The sequence below is a fragment of the Furipterus horrens genome, unplaced genomic scaffold (genome assembly GCF_987537825.1).
Source record: "Furipterus horrens unplaced genomic scaffold, mFurHor1.1.pri manual_scaffold_7, whole genome shotgun sequence".
In the NCBI taxonomy this organism is placed as follows: domain Eukaryota; kingdom Metazoa; phylum Chordata; class Mammalia; order Chiroptera; family Furipteridae; genus Furipterus; species Furipterus horrens.
The window spans coordinates 5,047,272-5,063,912 of NW_028327177.1; the positions used below are offsets into that span (position 1 = coordinate 5,047,272).

The 16,641-nt window shown below is 53.8% G+C and overlaps 1 protein-coding gene across 1 annotated transcript in view; it reads right to left on the bottom strand.

Annotated features, from left to right (window-relative positions):
• The window catches only part of TG (thyroglobulin), a 198,031-nt gene that overhangs the window by 140,436 nt on the left and 40,954 nt on the right, over positions 1-16,641 (bottom strand). Inside the window, exons 22-27 of the mRNA XM_090282726.1 lie at positions 15,396-15,566; positions 12,123-12,239; positions 11,469-11,584; positions 10,175-10,283; positions 6,129-6,320; positions 683-847 (exon numbers count right to left, since the gene is read on the bottom strand). Of these exons, the coding sequence (XP_090138852.1) occupies positions 683-847; positions 6,129-6,320; positions 10,175-10,283; positions 11,469-11,584; positions 12,123-12,239; positions 15,396-15,566 (870 nt within the window). The remainder of the gene's footprint in view (positions 1-682; positions 848-6,128; positions 6,321-10,174; positions 10,284-11,468; positions 11,585-12,122; positions 12,240-15,395; positions 15,567-16,641) is intronic.

The following is a 16,641-nucleotide window of genomic DNA, read 5'->3' on the forward strand; positions in this document are numbered from 1 at the left end:
GGGGAAAGGGTGGAAGAGCCTCCGGCAGGAAAAAGAGGAAGGAGCCAGTACAGCGGTTCTTTCTGTTGACTGAGCCCGTGTAGTGCGACCCATAGGCCCTGCATGTCCTGTAACCGGGACGGACGTGAGTTGTCCCCACAGAGAGGAAACGTGCCCTGGGCGTTGGCATGGGAACAGGTGGCATTTTTGCCATCACACGTTTCACAGACTGAGCAGTTCCGGCCACTAAAGGGCAAGGTATTCCCACACGCCTGGACTTCCAGTCGGGCCCCGAGCTGGGCCTTGACCTCAGAGGCCTGGCGTGTCTTTCCCGGTCCTCTGCGGACTCCCCCATCTGCAGGAGAACGTGCTCATGCCGAAGAAGGATGAGCGACCCAGGAAGCGGGGCCAGGCCGCCCAGCCTTGTCCAGACCAGCTGACGGCCATCGAGCCCCCAGAGGCACGAGGAGCCGGGCCGAGCCAGCCACCTCCGGCCAACGGCAGCCTCGGGAGCCAGGCCAGCGCTTCCCGCGGAATGCTGCGGAGAGGCTGTGGGCGTTCTCTGGGCGGCACCCTTGGCGTGGCGTCTGTGCGGGAGCGCACATCGCTCGGGTACGGGGAGGGCCCCGAAGTCAGCAGCATAAAACCTTGCCGGAGAGGAAAACTCCTTCGGAGGGAACACGGGCAGAAGGCAGAGGCTTACCCTTGAACTCCTGGCCTCCCAGCCGCAATGTCACCTGGCGGCTCCCCTGGTCGTAGGTCACACCGGGACAGGTAGCATTCACCTTGTCTTGAGCGGGGTCCCTCCAGTCTTGGATGTTGCAAAGCAGGACATCGGGGGAGCTCAGCAGCCCACAGATGAGGGGGCCTGCGGGGTCACGGGAGGGAGGCAAGGTTGATGGGATGAGAACAAGCAGAGAACCTGCAGAAACTCACCTCACGCCCTGGGAGGCCTGCAGGACGGGGACAGGACACAGCTCCTCGGGAATGGACGGGGACCCTGGGGCTCAGGAGCCTGGTTTTAATGGGGTCGCCCTTCCTGAGGGTTGTGCCATTGTCTTACTGGCCAAGTCCCAAGGGAAGGGCTACCACCACGCCTGCTGCCCCTTCCCTCCTCCGTCAGAGCCCCTCTTCCCGGGTCAGCAGCAGTCACATCTCGTGCACCACTGGGGGTGTCGCTGCCGGCGTCTTCTGCCCCCATTTCCTACCCCAGCCCACAGAGTGGCCTTTCTGAGACTTCCAGGAGCTGAATGGCAGCTTCTGTCTCTCTTTGTCACACACACACACAAAGGCAATCAACCTCAGGGGGACTCAGAAAGGAGCACTTAGACTCAAAGTCCATGACAAATGAAGAGCTGGGCACCTTTAGCACACGCTCCCCTGTTGGGAAGTGAGCTCCTTGGCCACGGAGGCTTCCAAGCCAAGCCTGACTGCCCACCTGCCTGGGACGCGTAGAGAGAAGTTTACTCCAAGGGGAAGCCCTGCGCTGCTTTGTCTGGAATATGTGTTCTAATTTTGCATTTTAAAAATCTGCCCTAAAAGGGTGACTTTATTTAGTGTCAGGAAGACTGTCCCCGAGTCTGACAGAATTTGACAGTGACTTTCGTTCCGTGTCTGCAATGTGCCAGTTACCACGTGAGTGCTTTAAATGTCTCAATCCCCTCCATTCTTGTGGGCATTATTAATTCCATTTCCTGATGAAAAAACTGAGTCTCCTATAAGTGAATTGCCCGAATTTACATAGACCTAGAAATTAAGTAACTTCTACATCACTCAGATGAAGCATCATCTGAGGTGGTCCAGATGTTCCGATGCTCCTAGAAAAAAACCATAAACCAGCCCACAGGTCCTATCCCTTCCTTCCTACTTTATGTCCAAATCCAGATACAGCTCCAAACTCACCTCTCCCCCCAAACGGCCCAAAGTAGATGACTCCCGCACACCTGGCCAAGGGACTTGACATCTGTCTGCCTCCCTCCCTCTGCCCACCGCTCCCCTGCAGTCTTTGAACTCACCGTCAGCTGCAGCAGCCATGCCCCGGGTAAAATAAATCTGCCTTCAAGCTATGTGGTGGGTCCCCACCAGGGCACTTAGACTGGCATAGGAGGGACACAGGGAGGGCTTGGGGAATGCCCGTTCCTCGCCACCAGCCACGGAGTTCCTGATACATCGTGGCGGGACTGCGGGGGCGGGACAGGGGGGCACTTGGGAGGCAGTGTTTGTAAATAGCACCACAGACAGACGGTTCCAGTGCACAGACAGATCCCAGGTCCCCTGACCTGGAGAGCCCACTTCACAGATGAGGAAACAAGGCAGGAAGGGGAGGGTGGCCTGCCGGGTGATGAGAACGGGGGAGGCCGGCAGGCAGTGGTACGCACACCAGGCCCAGGCGGGGGTGGTAAGAGGCTGCTGAGGGCTCAGAGGACATCTGAACATAGGGGCGGCCCCTCACATGAGCCGTAAAACAGAACCATGGAGTCCATCGCCAGGCGGCATATTGTCCTTCTGCTCTCAGGCCTCGGAGGGGAGGCCCACGCAGCTTTCTTCTCTGGGTGCGAGAGTCTCAGGGAGAACCCCGTGTGCCTGAGAGGGGAGGCCAGCTAGAGATCAGAAGCCACTTTGCTGATCATATCGCCAGCTGCCATGACACTCCCGTGACCCTGGGGCCACAGGAGTCCCCCTGAACCCCTTGACTGAAACGTAGGTCTGGAGACATCATGAATGTTCCTTAATATTAATTAAGCCATGTAGGGGTTGGAGGCAGGAAGAGGTGGGAAGATTGGAGGGGTGGGGAGGAGGGGGAGTCCACCCGAAAGTTAAATGACTTTCCAGACTGCAGGGGAAGGAGGGAGCAGGACTTTGTTCCCGGTCACCAGGCAGACCCAGCCAAAGCTTTATAATTAAGACTCTAAATCTGCCCATTGGACGAGACGGGGAAAACATCTGCCTGATGGTTTATGGCTGTCTCGGAGAGGGCTTAATGTGCTTCACGGCGAGGGGGCTATTCCACTGCCCAGAATTCACAGATCACACGGGACGCTTACAGGGAAAAGCAGTCAGGCCACCAGCCAGAAATGGCGGGGGAAAGGGGGTTTGGGGGGCTGACTGCTCCATGGAACAAAATAACTCTTCCATATATGATCCTAGGGAAAATGAAGTCAACCTTTCCAACTTGAAAAATCACACGGTCTGGTGAGTAATCAAGCCTCTAGGGAAGGTGGTGTCCACAGAAAAGAACATTTAGTTCAAAGGAGGCAGAAGACTTCCTGGATTTGAACTGCAGTGTCTCTAAATTCATGTATACATAACGACATGCTATATACATGTGTGAGCGTTCATGTGCATGTGTATCTATATATCATCCGTCTACCTTTTGCTTATCGAAAGACTAGCATAAATGCACGTCATATGCTCCTAGAGCATTAAAACCCACAAGGAATTTCAGGACGCTGGTTACTCCAACCCAACTGCCTGCCCTACAGGCCAACACAGCATTCTCGTTTCGGCCACCACGGGTGGCCGTGAGCTGGCCTCAGCACTGTTCGCTCATCACCTCGCGGCCGGGGGTCAAGGGCTATTTCGTCCTGCTGGAAGTTTCAGTTCACCAGGGGAATGGGCCGGTGAGCTTGGATACAAAGAGCGGAGCCAAACGGGCTTTCAGGAGGAGAAAGCGTGAGAGGGCCCGAGAGCTGTACAGGCTGGTATCCAGGGCGGGGAATCTAGCACTGGGGTTGGGAGAGATTAAGAGATGGAGACAATCAGCATCAAAATAACAACAATACAGTCCAGATTACAGGCAGCAGAGGTGGGGACGAACTTGATCTCCACCCCAACTCCAGTAAGAAAGCAGCAGCAAGAAATGGGGGTGACAATCAGTGCAGAAGAAGGAGGGCCGGAGAGGAATTCGGCCCGATGCCTGGATTCTCAGCTTGGGTGCTCTTCTCTGAGGTGGGATTTGTAACAGAAGCAGCCGTTTAGGGTAAAAGCTCTCTGTCCCTGCAGAGACAGGTGGCCTTTGAGATGCTGGCAGGACTTCCAAGGGATCTATGCAGACGGCAGACGAGTGGGCGGACCTGGACCTCTGCAGAGACTCAGGAGGGGTGACGGCAGGGCCGACTGACAGGGAAGCTGAAAGGAACATGCTCCGGACGCTGCATGAGGCAGAGTGGCCTGAGTAAGAGGAGGTGTCAGGAAGCCCTGGCTGCTGTGGCTCAATGGATTGAGCGTCGGCCTGCGATCCAAGTGTCGCTGGTTCGATTCCCAGTCAGGGCACATAACTAGGTTGCACATCAGGTCCCCAGTTGAGGCCGCGAGAGAGGCAACCACACAGTGATGTTTAAAAAATAAAAATAAATAAATAAATAAATAAATAAATAAAGAGAAGGCGTCAGGAAAGTCGGGAGAGGTGAGCTTAAAGAACTGGGGAGTGGTCAAGAGTGCTGACGGCTGGAGACAACCAAGTCGAGGGGAACGGGAAGCCGGAGCTGCACCTGGGGAGGAGCGAAGGTGTCTCAGCTTGCGGGGCTGGCTACGGTACTGAGGTAGGAACGGAGAGAAACAAAACCAGAGTTGGAGGGAAGAGCCAAGGTCAAGAGCTCGGTGGTGTTGTGCTCCTTCTGGCTTTTAAGGAGGCTGAGAGCCTAAGAACCTTGGGCACGCAGAGTGAGCGACGGTGAAGGGCCGTGGCTGAGGACAGGCGGGGCGGAGAACAGGCCTGACGGTGGATGTAACGGGCTCCGGCGCCCGCAAAGCAGGGCTTAGGGCTTGTTCTCTCCGGAGGAACAACATGCAGATGCTGCTGCTTTAAGGGTGTCTGCTTACTGAGAAGCCCGGTGCCGTGGTTAACATTCTTCCCGACACACGGAGCCTCCCCGCCTGTAGCTCAGCTCACATGCAGACCCACCCTGGGCCAGACTCTCTCTCTCTTCACTCATCATCTAAACACTACCCAACGCACACACACACACAAAATTCCATGTGTCTCCCCTTCCAGGAAGCTTTCCCTGACTACCAAGTCCCACTGGTATCTCCCACCTTGCACTCCAAGGCTCCCGTGGTGTCGACACTCATGCTGCCTCATTTATCAAGCCTGGTGCACAGCAGCATGCAGTACATGGTTGCTGGATGGCCGCACAAACGAAGGGGTGAAGGTCACGGTCCTTTCACAGCACCCCTGCCTCCCCAACCAGACGCGAAGCTCCTTTTATCTACATCCAACACCAAGCACCCTGGACCCCACATATATGGTGGTCACTGGAGATGAGGTCATAGAAAGATATATAACGCTACTTCCTATTTTTAAAAATCTTCAGAATTCTCCATAAGCTGAAGGCAATGGTCCCATAGACGGTTGTAGTTGTGTCCCCCTGTTACTGAATTTATAGCATCCAAGAGGCCAAGTGCATTTTGTGCCCATTGTCTGTATAACAACAGTCCAACAGGGATGATCGTTATCGATATTATTGTCTATATTTCATGGACAAGGGAACTGGAACTTAGTTTAAGCAACTTGTCCAAGAGTGCACAGCCAGGAAGTGACAGAGCGGTGACCAGAACCCAGGTTCGTCTGAGCCCATAGTCCCTTCCCAACCCCTCGTCTACACAGCCAAGTACATGGATTTATGGCTATAAACAGAGGTCCATCCCCACGGCTGAAAGATGACAGAAAATCCACTCCTGTTGGTCACAGAGCCTGGCATACTGTACGCACTCAACAGATAACCAATGACCCTGGATATTGGGGATGAACTGACATTTTCCGACCAGTGTGGCCAGTCAGGCTCTACAGGTGGCAGTGAGATGCTGTCAAGGATGTGCCTGGGCTCAAATCTCAGCTCTATAGCTTGGCCAGCCATGGCTAAGAGCAAACAGTTTACATTCTTCGAACCTCAGCTGCTCACTTTGTAACATGGAGCTCCTAATACCACCTCTGAGGACACCAATAAGAAGAAACAACTATTACAACGTGCAGTGGCCGGCACAGCCTGGGCCATGTGGGAAGAGGCCTGGTCTGTCCCTGACTTCGTGTGTCCCCTTCTACATGGGTGTGGTCGCTTCATGCCCATAAAATCTCCAGGTTATACATGCTGGCTTCTATGACCCCACATGCTTCCCGTCCTTTGTAGACCACAGGTTGCCACCTACATTACCTCCTTGGACTTGGGTGAGGATGAAGCCGTCACAGCATGCGTCACGGTCACATGCAAGAAGGCAGAAGAGATGAACCTCTGTCAGATTGGCCCCTGAGGCTGAGAACACAGTGGGGCTGTACATTCCAGAGAGCGTGTTCTGGAAACCAGTTGGTTCGAAGATTTTCTGACTCCTTGTGGTGAATTCTTGGCCTGGAGAAAAGGCGGAAAAAACGTTTTTTAAAGATCTCCAACTAATGCAGAGCTCGTGCCGTGAAGCTTGGGGACGTGCTGTGCAGGCGGAGCGTGGAGCCAGCAGACCTGGACAGACGCCCATCACCCCTCGGAGGGTCTACAGGCCATGTGTGGTGAGCTGGCATTTGCGACTGCTTTTATGACGACCAGCCAGTACTGAGCTCCAACTGCCCACACAGACACACAGACGCCATGCCACGTGCTGCACCTACATGACCTCATTGCGTCATGCGCAACCTGCTGTGCTATCACGTGTGTTTCCGTGATGCAGTGTTTCACACACATGTTGGGCAGGAAGCTGGGCCCCCGTGATGCTAAAGTCATGTTGGTTTACCTACAGTTTCCCCCAACACGTCACCGCCTTGTGCCATCAACCAACAGGTGAATGCAGGGCAGCAGATGCAGAGAAACGAACTAGACACGGTGCCCATCAACCTATGTTCTTTCTCTCGCCTCAGACTGGCCACTGGCTCTGTCTCCAATGGGACAACTGCAATTTCCCCATCTCTCTGGGCCTCTGGCCCTTGCCTCCGTAACTCAGCCGTCCCAGCCCTTCCCTGCACCTGCCCCCACCAAGCCAGCTGCCTTTGCATTTCCTGTGATGGGCTCGTATGTCTCTTTTTAAACTGTGGATTTTTCATTTTAAATAAGGTTGTTACTGTTTTTGCCAGCCCTCTGGTTACAGACGTCATGGCTTAGGTTTTCTGTCTGTCCCTGTCCCAACTCTAGTTCTCCAATAAGCCCTGTTATTCTTAGAGCATCATTTTGCAAACATGAGATTATATATCGCACTATAGCCAAAATGTCTGTCCCATTATTACGTCCGTTGTGCATCTGAGGGAAGAGGACCATTCCCAGCTGACGGCCTTGCCTTGGCCTACCTAGCCGGAGGGGGGCGGAGAGAAGACCAGAGCCTGGGCTCGTCACCGCCCCAGCCTCCCGCCCGCCCCGCAGTTCACCAGCTCTGAACGGACTCACGCAGCCGGCGCCAGTGCAGAGCTTACAGTATGAGGCCCCAGCGCACAAGCTGCAGAACGAGACAGACCTGAGTGCGAACGCCTGCAGCACCCCTGGCTAGCAAGCTCCTCATTCCTGAAGGCCTCAGCTTACCCATCTGCACAATGGGGATGACTGCCTCTAATGCTCATGGAGGTTGAACAGAGGAAGAGACAGACTGCACATAAAAGGCTGAGCCATGAGCCTGGCCTTAGCGCATGCTCAGCGGATACCTTGCAGATCTCCAAAGGGCTGGCATCTTCTCCCTGCAAGCCCTGGTTCACTCCTCCCTTCTCCCTGGCTATGCCAGCAAAGCCCCCACTCATCCTGAGCCAAAACCCGGCTTAAGTTAAAGGGTCCATCCCTTTAAGTTGTGCCCTGAGGCCCCGGGCTCCATAGGACCTCCTCCGTGAATGAGGGGACTGGGCTACACAGTCTCCAAGGACCCTTTGAGCACTGTCTTCTGATGCTGACAAATCGTATGGCCACTCCCCCACGTTCAAGGGGACAGTTCCAAATGCCAAATCAAGCCTTCTCGTCCTCCAGGTCACATAAGCTCAGGCCTGTGAATGGATGTGCTTGTCTACCTACCAGCTGCTACAGACTGTGCTGGGGACGCTCAGAGAGCGTGTCCTTTCCCCCTCGGCTGTGACATTTTACCCCCATTGTGCAGAAGGACAACTGTGAAAGTCACTCCTGACCAGAGCGGGAGTTGGAAGCCAGATCCTGTTTACTCTGACCTGCCTGCTCCTCCCAGTACCCCGGGATCCGGAATAGCTGGGTCTCACATTTTCTGCTCAAAAAAGAGAAATGTTTTTAAAAGCCAAACAAGACAAATAGAAAAGAAAGAAAGAAAAAACAGTTCTGCCCTTGGTTAGTTTGGCAGCAAGGATGCTTCACAATTTCCCTTGCAATTTCCCCCAAAGTATAAACTTTCAGGAGAGGAGGAGGGGGAAAAAGCAGCAAACGCTTACAAAGACAGACAACTGCATATTTTAAAATGCGACCAAAGGCCAAGGTACAGTTTTTAAACATTTGCGGGGGCAGTGCTACTTATTGTATTTGTTTTCCTTTTTGGAAAATAATCTCTATGCTTTGTTATTTTTAAAATGGAATAAACACTGGGCAGAAGCTCCAGTCACCCTGGCTGCAGATCAGAGGTCCGGGCTCTGCCGGACTCCGCACCCCCAGGGGAGCCCCCGCTAACACAGGCCGGAGGCAGTGAGTGAAGGAAGGACCAGAGATGAAAACGTAGGCGCTGGCCCCTGCTGCGGACCGAGGTCAGATGAGGCTCTGGGCCTGGGCAGTGGCGCAGCTCCCACTTGCTGCAAGCTGTTTGCGGCACGGTCTGAGGCTGCTGGGAGCCAGGCACCAGCCCTGAGTTAGGGCCCTAAGAGAATGACATCCTGCCACCTTTCATCCCAGCTCCCACATCCCTTCTGAGGCCCCCTTGGCTGTCTCCTGGTCCCCAGCCTTAGCCCCAGGTCATGAGGAGACATTTGAGTGAGCATGGAAACAGCTGTAGAAATCTCCTGCGCTTGCTATTTCCATCTGTCGAACACTGTCCCGAAAGTCTCCCATGTGTCATCTCATTACCAGCGACACCTACTTTACTAGTGAGGAAACACGAAAGCCTTGCAATGTCTAGGAACTTGGCCCCAGATCACAGATCACACAGCTGGTACGTGGCAGAGCTGGGACAGCCCGGACAGGCGGCTCCAGCACCCACCCCCTGACCTTCGTGAAGGGCGGCCCCGGGAGCAGTGACTAGCAGAGGCCTCGCGTTCAGAGGGCAGAGCCAGCGGTGGCCCGGGGCTCGCCCCTGAGTCGCGGGCACCTGCCTGGCCCTGATGGACAGGAGGCTGGAGGCCAGCAGGACAAGGCACAGGCTGTAGGATTCCAGGAGACACTCGCTGCGTCTCCCACATGCGCTTCGACACCGAGAACTATTTCCCTGCCTGCTCCTCTGTGAGCTGCGTAGGGAAATTGAGACACACCGAGGCTCCAGCCCAGCCCCCAGTTTACTAGCGCCAGGACCTTAGGCAACATTCAGTCTCTCTAAGCCTCATCTGTAAAATGAGGATGATGGTCCCCTTCACACCTTCCTCCAAAATGTCCGTGAGGGTGAAATGAGAAAGCGTACAAGCAAGTGAGCTGTGAACTCTCAAACACGGAACGCCTGGCTGCTGAGAGTGGGGTCCAGGCACGGGCAGCCCCGGAAGGGGCAGGGTCTGCGTCCTCAGCGCAGAACACGCCGCACTACAGGCCCCCGGGCAGCGCCCACACAGCTGCGGCTGGAGGGGTCCCGGGCGCGGGATGATGGCAGAGGAAGTGCTGAGAGGTTCGGACTGGTTGTCAGAGCCTCTGACCACTTCCCAGGGGGTGCAGCCCAGAGGGACAGGAGAGCGAAGCTCCATGGGTGGGAAGGCCGGGGAGGGGCGGCTGCAGGAGCCAGGAGCCCGGAGCCCGGGTGCTCCCGGGTCACAGGCAGCCTCACGGGGCTGTGGGGGCCACAGAGTCTGGACTCCGCTGGGTTCTGCCCGCAGCCTTTGCATCTGCTCTGCACTGTAGTTTGTCACCTGCAGAATGACCCTCCCAATCCCCGTGTGAGGCCAGATATGAGGATGCCAATGGAAAGGACATGTCCAGTCCTTGCAGTGGACCGTCTGAGGAGGACAGCTGAGACAGCGGCCCAAGGAGAAAAGGGGTGAGGGGCGGGGAGCGGGGCTCCCCCTGGGACGCGCTGCTGGAAAGCAGCCCCCGCATCAGCCAGGGAAAGCTTCGGGGCCCAGAGCCCCCCACTCCCGCCCACTTACCCTTTTTCAGATACACAGCCGGAGAGTCCTGACCCCCAGTCCTCACTTTCACCTGGCACTGCAGACTTCCAAAGCCGGTGGCCTGCGGGCTCCCCAAGGCGTCTTGACTCTAGAGATGCAAAGAGGCTGCGTTATCATAACCCGGGATGGGATCGCTAATTCACCACAAAGAGGTGAGGCACTGGCCTTGCCAAGACAGCAGAGACAAGGTTCCTACTCCTTACTTCCTCCCAGGCTATTGGAGCTCACAGAGAGTAAGCCGTAAACTCTAGCCCCAGGCCCTGAGCATTAGCTGCAAAGGCATGTAACTCCAGAGAGCGTGATTACAGGGGAGGGACGGATTAATTCTACCGAGAATGGGGGGCTAGGAGAGCGCTGAAACCTAGAGGCCTGCCCACCATGTGTACCAGGATGTCACTTCCGAACACACACTCACACGTAGGCACAGGTACGTGGACCAAGGGCGTGCAATGTTGATGCTGTTGAGGATGTTGCAAACTGCCAATCAATGTCCTTAACGAGTATAAGTTAAATTGCGGACATCCCCAGAAGGGACTGGTATGTGCCATTAAAGAGAACAAGGTTAATCATTAAGATACAAGGGAGAAAAAATATGTATGATAAAATGCTAGTGTGCAAACAGACAAAAAAAGATGCTTATAAACACACTTTTTGGATGGGTCCCTAGGGAGCTGGAGGGCAGCGCGGAGGTTTGTGTGCGCTTGGGAGTTTGGGGCCGGGAGACAGGCCCACACTGTTCACTGCACGCCCTCCGGTCCTGATCTCGGCGACAGCAGGGCTGCCAACGTTCTACCAGCTCTGACTTACAGAAGCAGCCTTCCTCGTGGTTCTAACTAGCGTGTAACCTTCTCCTTTCTGAAGCCACGGTCATGCTTCTACAACAGGAAGGAGTGCCTGCCGGGGCCCGGGGCTCAGAGGGACAGAGGGCTACTGTAGGGCTCTGCAGAACGGCCCGTGGCTCCCAGTGCCCAGACTGCCCGATGAGTGGGCTGGTGCAGAGCAGAAGGGGCTGCTCCTCCTGAAATTCTCCCTTGAATCCTGTGTCAGGGGACGGTACTGCTCAGGGGAGCACTCCACAGGCCAGTGTCACACAAGCCATCGTAGGTGTGCTGCTGTCTCAACTGTCCTCAGCCTCATCGCTTGGAAGACACAGAGGTCACACGGGATCAGCTGTTGACAATCTCATTCCATCGCCTAATCGGCCTGGTGTGTTTGATCAGAGTGTGTGTGACAGACGGACAGGCAGACATGCCACGTGGCGGCCATGACTCACCTGACCAGATGCTGTGCAGGCAATGTTGTCACTCGTCCAAGCATAGAAGTCACACGAGACATCTGCTCCCACCATGGACACCGTGAGGAAGCTGCAGGCCTGATCCATGGCACAGTCTGCAAGCACCACGGGACAGTCTCCCATCTGTCCCTCCTGGTGATGCTGAGGACAGATGGACACATGCCCCCACAGCCTGCCCCAATACACCCAAACAGACACACACACACACACTCTCCTGCAGCAGGGACAACAATGACCATTCATAGATGATTGGAGGGTTATGAACTAATCCCTAGACAAATACTTGCTCAATAAACACAGCATGGCTGTTGTCACCAGTCTCTGGCCTCACTGCTAAAACAGACAGGTGTGTCACCCAGCCTGGACAGGTAGTTCTGTAAGGAGCTAGTGCCATGCATTTCTGCCCCCTGATCCTTAGGGTCGCACTGTCCTCGGCACAGAGGACATGCACCATAAACTCTGAAGTGAACTTACGAGTTGAACGTACTTCTGGGGGATCCACTGACTGCCAAGTGCTTTGCTAAAGTGCATTTTTCATTATGGCTTCAGTGGTTTTGTTTGATCCGCCTTGCAAGATCGGCGGAGCCTACTTCAACACCATTTCCCGGGTGCGCATCGCCCCACGCCGCTTACCTGCCAAGCACTGCGCCAGCGGGGACTCGGAACCCGGGACCTCGGCCCTGACGCCCACAGCCACGTCGGCATTGGCCACCACCTGAGATCCTGGAGCCTCCTCAAATTTCTGCATCACTGAAAGTCAATGTGAAATTCGTGACATCTTGGCGCTGAAGGGTTGCAGCCCGAAAGAGTGCTGGGTCAAGGGGTGGCCTTTCGGGTACAGCCCTCGGCCACACGGCCATCCCGCAGGGAGAACTCCTCTTAGGTGGTCCCAGCGCCCCTGCCTCGTATGGGACGATGAGCGCTATGGCTTATGTCTCCATCACTCTAGCTCATTGGCAGGAAGAAGGAGAAAGCTTAGCATGATGTGAGCCCTTACAACTCATCCCTTCTCACTGATTTTCGCTCTAAAGTGGCACTTCCCTGTCCTTATCTTTAGGTGCTAATTATAATCATAATTCTTTGGATGAAAATTTTCTTTCTATAAAGCACCTTGACTTTTTTATGGAAAGAGGTAAGTTGTTTTTTAAAAGGGAAATAAAACAACGTGGTATGTGGCTTGGGCACTTTCGTGACAGTATTTGTTTGAATGATTCATTACATCTGTTTTTCTAGCTCCCATCAATGCACCTGAGCTCTGATAGTCACCTGCTCTTGGAACCAGACCAGGGAGGGAAAAGAAATACCATTTCTCAAGGCTGCTTGGGACTCACTCTTCACCAAGTGAAAAAAATCACTGCAGTAACTCTCCAGGAATGAGCTTTCTTTTACAAGCCAAAATGCCCAAGGATGTCAATATTTTGCCAAAAAACAAGCCCCAAAGCACAGGACTACTGGTTTTTTGCATACACACAGGAATCATAAGCATATACGTAAGTTCTCGTTCTCATACATGCCTATTGCTTATAAAAGTGACTTGTGTCTAGGCTGGTTTTCATTAGGTCAACGAATTTAAGGTCATGCAAAGCAATCTTTTCTCAGCTTCACAAAAAGTGCAGAAAAAACTGTTTATTCCTTTTGAGATCGAGTTGGGAGAGGGGAATGTTAATATAACAGAAATGACAACATGCATATGTCTTCAATATTTTTGATGTAGAAAAGAATTCTACTTTTACAAAGTGGTGCTTTCTCACTGATCACTGAAGTTGCTAATTTCGTGTGCTCAACCCATACTCAGCCCTCTCCTCTCCTCTTTTGCTCTCTCTCTCCCCCTCTCTCTCTTAAATTTTTATACTCCTTGTTATCACCTGTAAAAACTAATCACCACTCCAGCAAACATCATGCTGTCTGTACCCTGGTGTCCCCACAGCTTGACTGGTATAGACCAGAAGTTCACCGTATTCTAGAAGACTAGATAAAATGTGAGAGGCCTTTCAGTTCTTAATTAAAGTCTTTCAGTAACCAGAAATGCAGTGGATTGAGCACTTCCGTTAGAGACCCTGCTAGTTTTTGGAAAAGGGACACCTTGGTCCTACAGAGCTTCACACTGCAGCGTCCTACGAAGAAGCGCATGGCCAAGCAAGACAGAGACCGTCCATGAGCTGAGCCGCCAGTGATTCCGCGGAGTCTTGAGTTAGCTCGCAGCCTGCTGCATCCTGCCGCTATAACTCCCCACACATCAGATTCCTGCTTAGCACACATGTGCAGATGTCTTGGGGAAGGCACAGAGGGTCAACACTGGAGCACATGTGATCGTGATTCTCAATACTTACGTGCCTGTTTCTTTCCAAGGCAAGGACAATGTTCTGAGACTATGTGACCCTCCATTGGTTAGGATAGTGACAGAGATGCTAGCTAGCTTCCTGTTTATTGGACAGATGGATGGATGGATGGATGGACAGATGGATTAAAGGAAGAAAGGAAGGAAGGATGTAAGGAAGGAAGGAGGGAAGGAAGGAAGGAGGGAAGGAAGGAGGGAAGGAAGGAAGGAGGGAAGGAAGGATGGATGGATGGCAGGGAGAGAGCAGTCTGGCTACATGCATGAGTGTGCGTGTGTTATGTGTGTGCAAGTGTGCGTGTGCAGGCGTGTTTAATAAGGAAACATAAATCCGGGTAGGAGCAGATTGGGTAACGGAGAGGACAGGATTGAGAGGCAAACACGCACCCACTCCAAAGTCACCGAGACGTCCTTCACCTCACTTTCCCCAACTAAACGATTGGGGGCGATAATGTCTCCCCCTTGTCCCGCCCCCGGGAAGGGCCCGCGTGACAGCCCATAGGAAGCGCCCTGCACGGGGCCTGGCACACCGCGAGCCCATGGGCCCTCCCCTCCCCACACGGCCGTGTAGGGCCCCGGCCCCAGGGCTCGCTCTCGGGCGTGCGGAGGGGAGCCAGGGGCCTTCGAGCAGCGGGGGGCGACTCCGGAGGCTGGAGCGGAGTTCTGGAGACAGAGCGGGCGGAACTGAAGGACCTCGCAGACCGCCTCAGCCTGCTCCCTGGCTAACAGGTGAGCAAACAAGGCCACGAGCACTGGGACTGCGAATCGTCCTGGGATATTTATTACCTCCATTAAGCACGTCGTTGCTAACGCGCTCAGCTCCCCGACAGGCGGCCTTCATAGCCCTCTGTTACACGTGGGGACACTGCTGATGGCAAGTGGCTTGCCCAGGACGACACAGCCAGCCAAGGGCACCGCTGGGATGAAACTAGTTCCGCCCCCGCCCCCGTCACCCCGAGTGCCGTAGGACCTTTGCCGGCCCCCCAGGACTTTCCGCCCTCTACCTCACGGGAGGCCTCGGCCCGGTGAGTGCTGTCCCCATAGGACGGCTTGGCCCTCCCCGTGTCTCAGGAGGCAGGCGGGAGGCCACTGTGGGGACTGCAGCTCAGAGACGTTGAGCAACTTGCTCTGGGTTTCCCAGCAGGTAAGTCGCAGAACCGGGCCTGGCCCTCAAGTCTTCCCACAACGTCCCTCCGAGGGGAAAATTCTGACCAGCTCTTTGGAGGCAAGCTGCCCACACAAAAAGGAAGCCTCAGCAGATTAATTTTAGAATTCATTTCCCATGCATTCCCCGGTGTTCAGTGGTGAGGTCTGATGATGCCTAACACTTACCTCCCAATGGTTAAAAACAAAAGAGAGAGAGAACCGAAGAGCAAAATACTAATAGTCGTGGGATCCTGGTGACAGATATTGGTTCGTCCTACTGCTGTTCTTTCCACTTCTACATGGATCACATGTTTTAAATAACAATTGGAGACAAATGCATCTCGCCTGTCTGTCCCTTTCCAGAAAGCCCTGGAGAGCGCCCGCCCCCACCCGGCAGCGTGGCTGGGGGAAGGGCCCGCGCGTACTCAGACACTGGGAGTCCGTGAGCGGGGCCTCCGCTTCCGACCACGGCAGCCTCCGCCCCTTGCTGTCCACACAGAAGGCCTTCCCACTGTCCCAGTCCCTCTGGCTGGCTCGGTACTGGTCATTTTGGTCACACTGCAGGCCCATCTCATTCCTCTGACAGTCAGTGACACCTGGAACCAAGAGGTGGACACAATAGTCAAAGACCGATGACGTGCCTCTGGGATCCCCACTCCTCCACATCCCCGGGCTCCCAATCCATGATCAGACACCCAGGTCACATGTCTGAGCCAGAGTCTCTCTAGCTTAAAACTCCTTGGTGACTCCACCCTGAGAAAGATGGTGTCCATCATACTATTGATTACACGACATTATATTTAAATACGGAAATGTTTTCTTTTTCTATGAGACCCTAAACATCTTGGGGACAGGGAGTGTATCTTTACTTGTTCTGATTTCCCAGTATACACTTGGCACAAGGAAAGCGTGAATGTTCACAGGGGAAGGCCCTCCCTGGTTCTCCAGGGCTGGGGGGTAAGTGAAAGATACCCTTTCATGGCGGCTTAGAGACTCGGTGACATTTACTTCTCTGTGTCTTAACACCATTAGTTATATGACTCATCATTGGCTAATAACCACATGTTTCATAACGAGATACAAAGGCTATGTTTTCAATAACATGCTCTATATGCTGTACATGTGATGCATGAAGTAATTTATCAGTGAGTGAATCAGTCAGTCAACAGTTCCTTGGTTATCAACAGGACCTCAAAAATCATCTAATGGACCTTCAAGGTTAGGAAACAGAGGAGAAAAGTGTTTTTAAGTGAACATTATAATACAGACCTAAACTATGTAGAAAACTAAAATCCTAAGAGCTATCCTAACCCAAAAGGAAACCCATGAAATATAACCTCTTGGCAGCATCTAAAACTTGGCAGACTCTCCTGCCTTGTGCGTCTCTTTAATAGGATTCCATCTAAGAACGCAGACCAGGTAATGTAACAGGCAGAAGGGTGGAGTTCATGAGTCCTGGACAAGTTCTGATATAAACAGACTCTGAGCATAGGCCCCACCCCAGCCCAGGAGACCCATCGCTGAAATCTGAGAGGGTAATAACATGATGGCCACCCCCCACCCCCGCCCCCGCTGCCCTGCTGCATGGAAATTCTACCGAAGCTCATCCCCGAAGTGGGATGGGAATGAGTGCTCATTGTGTGTCGTAAACTTTTTCATGGCGTCCACTCT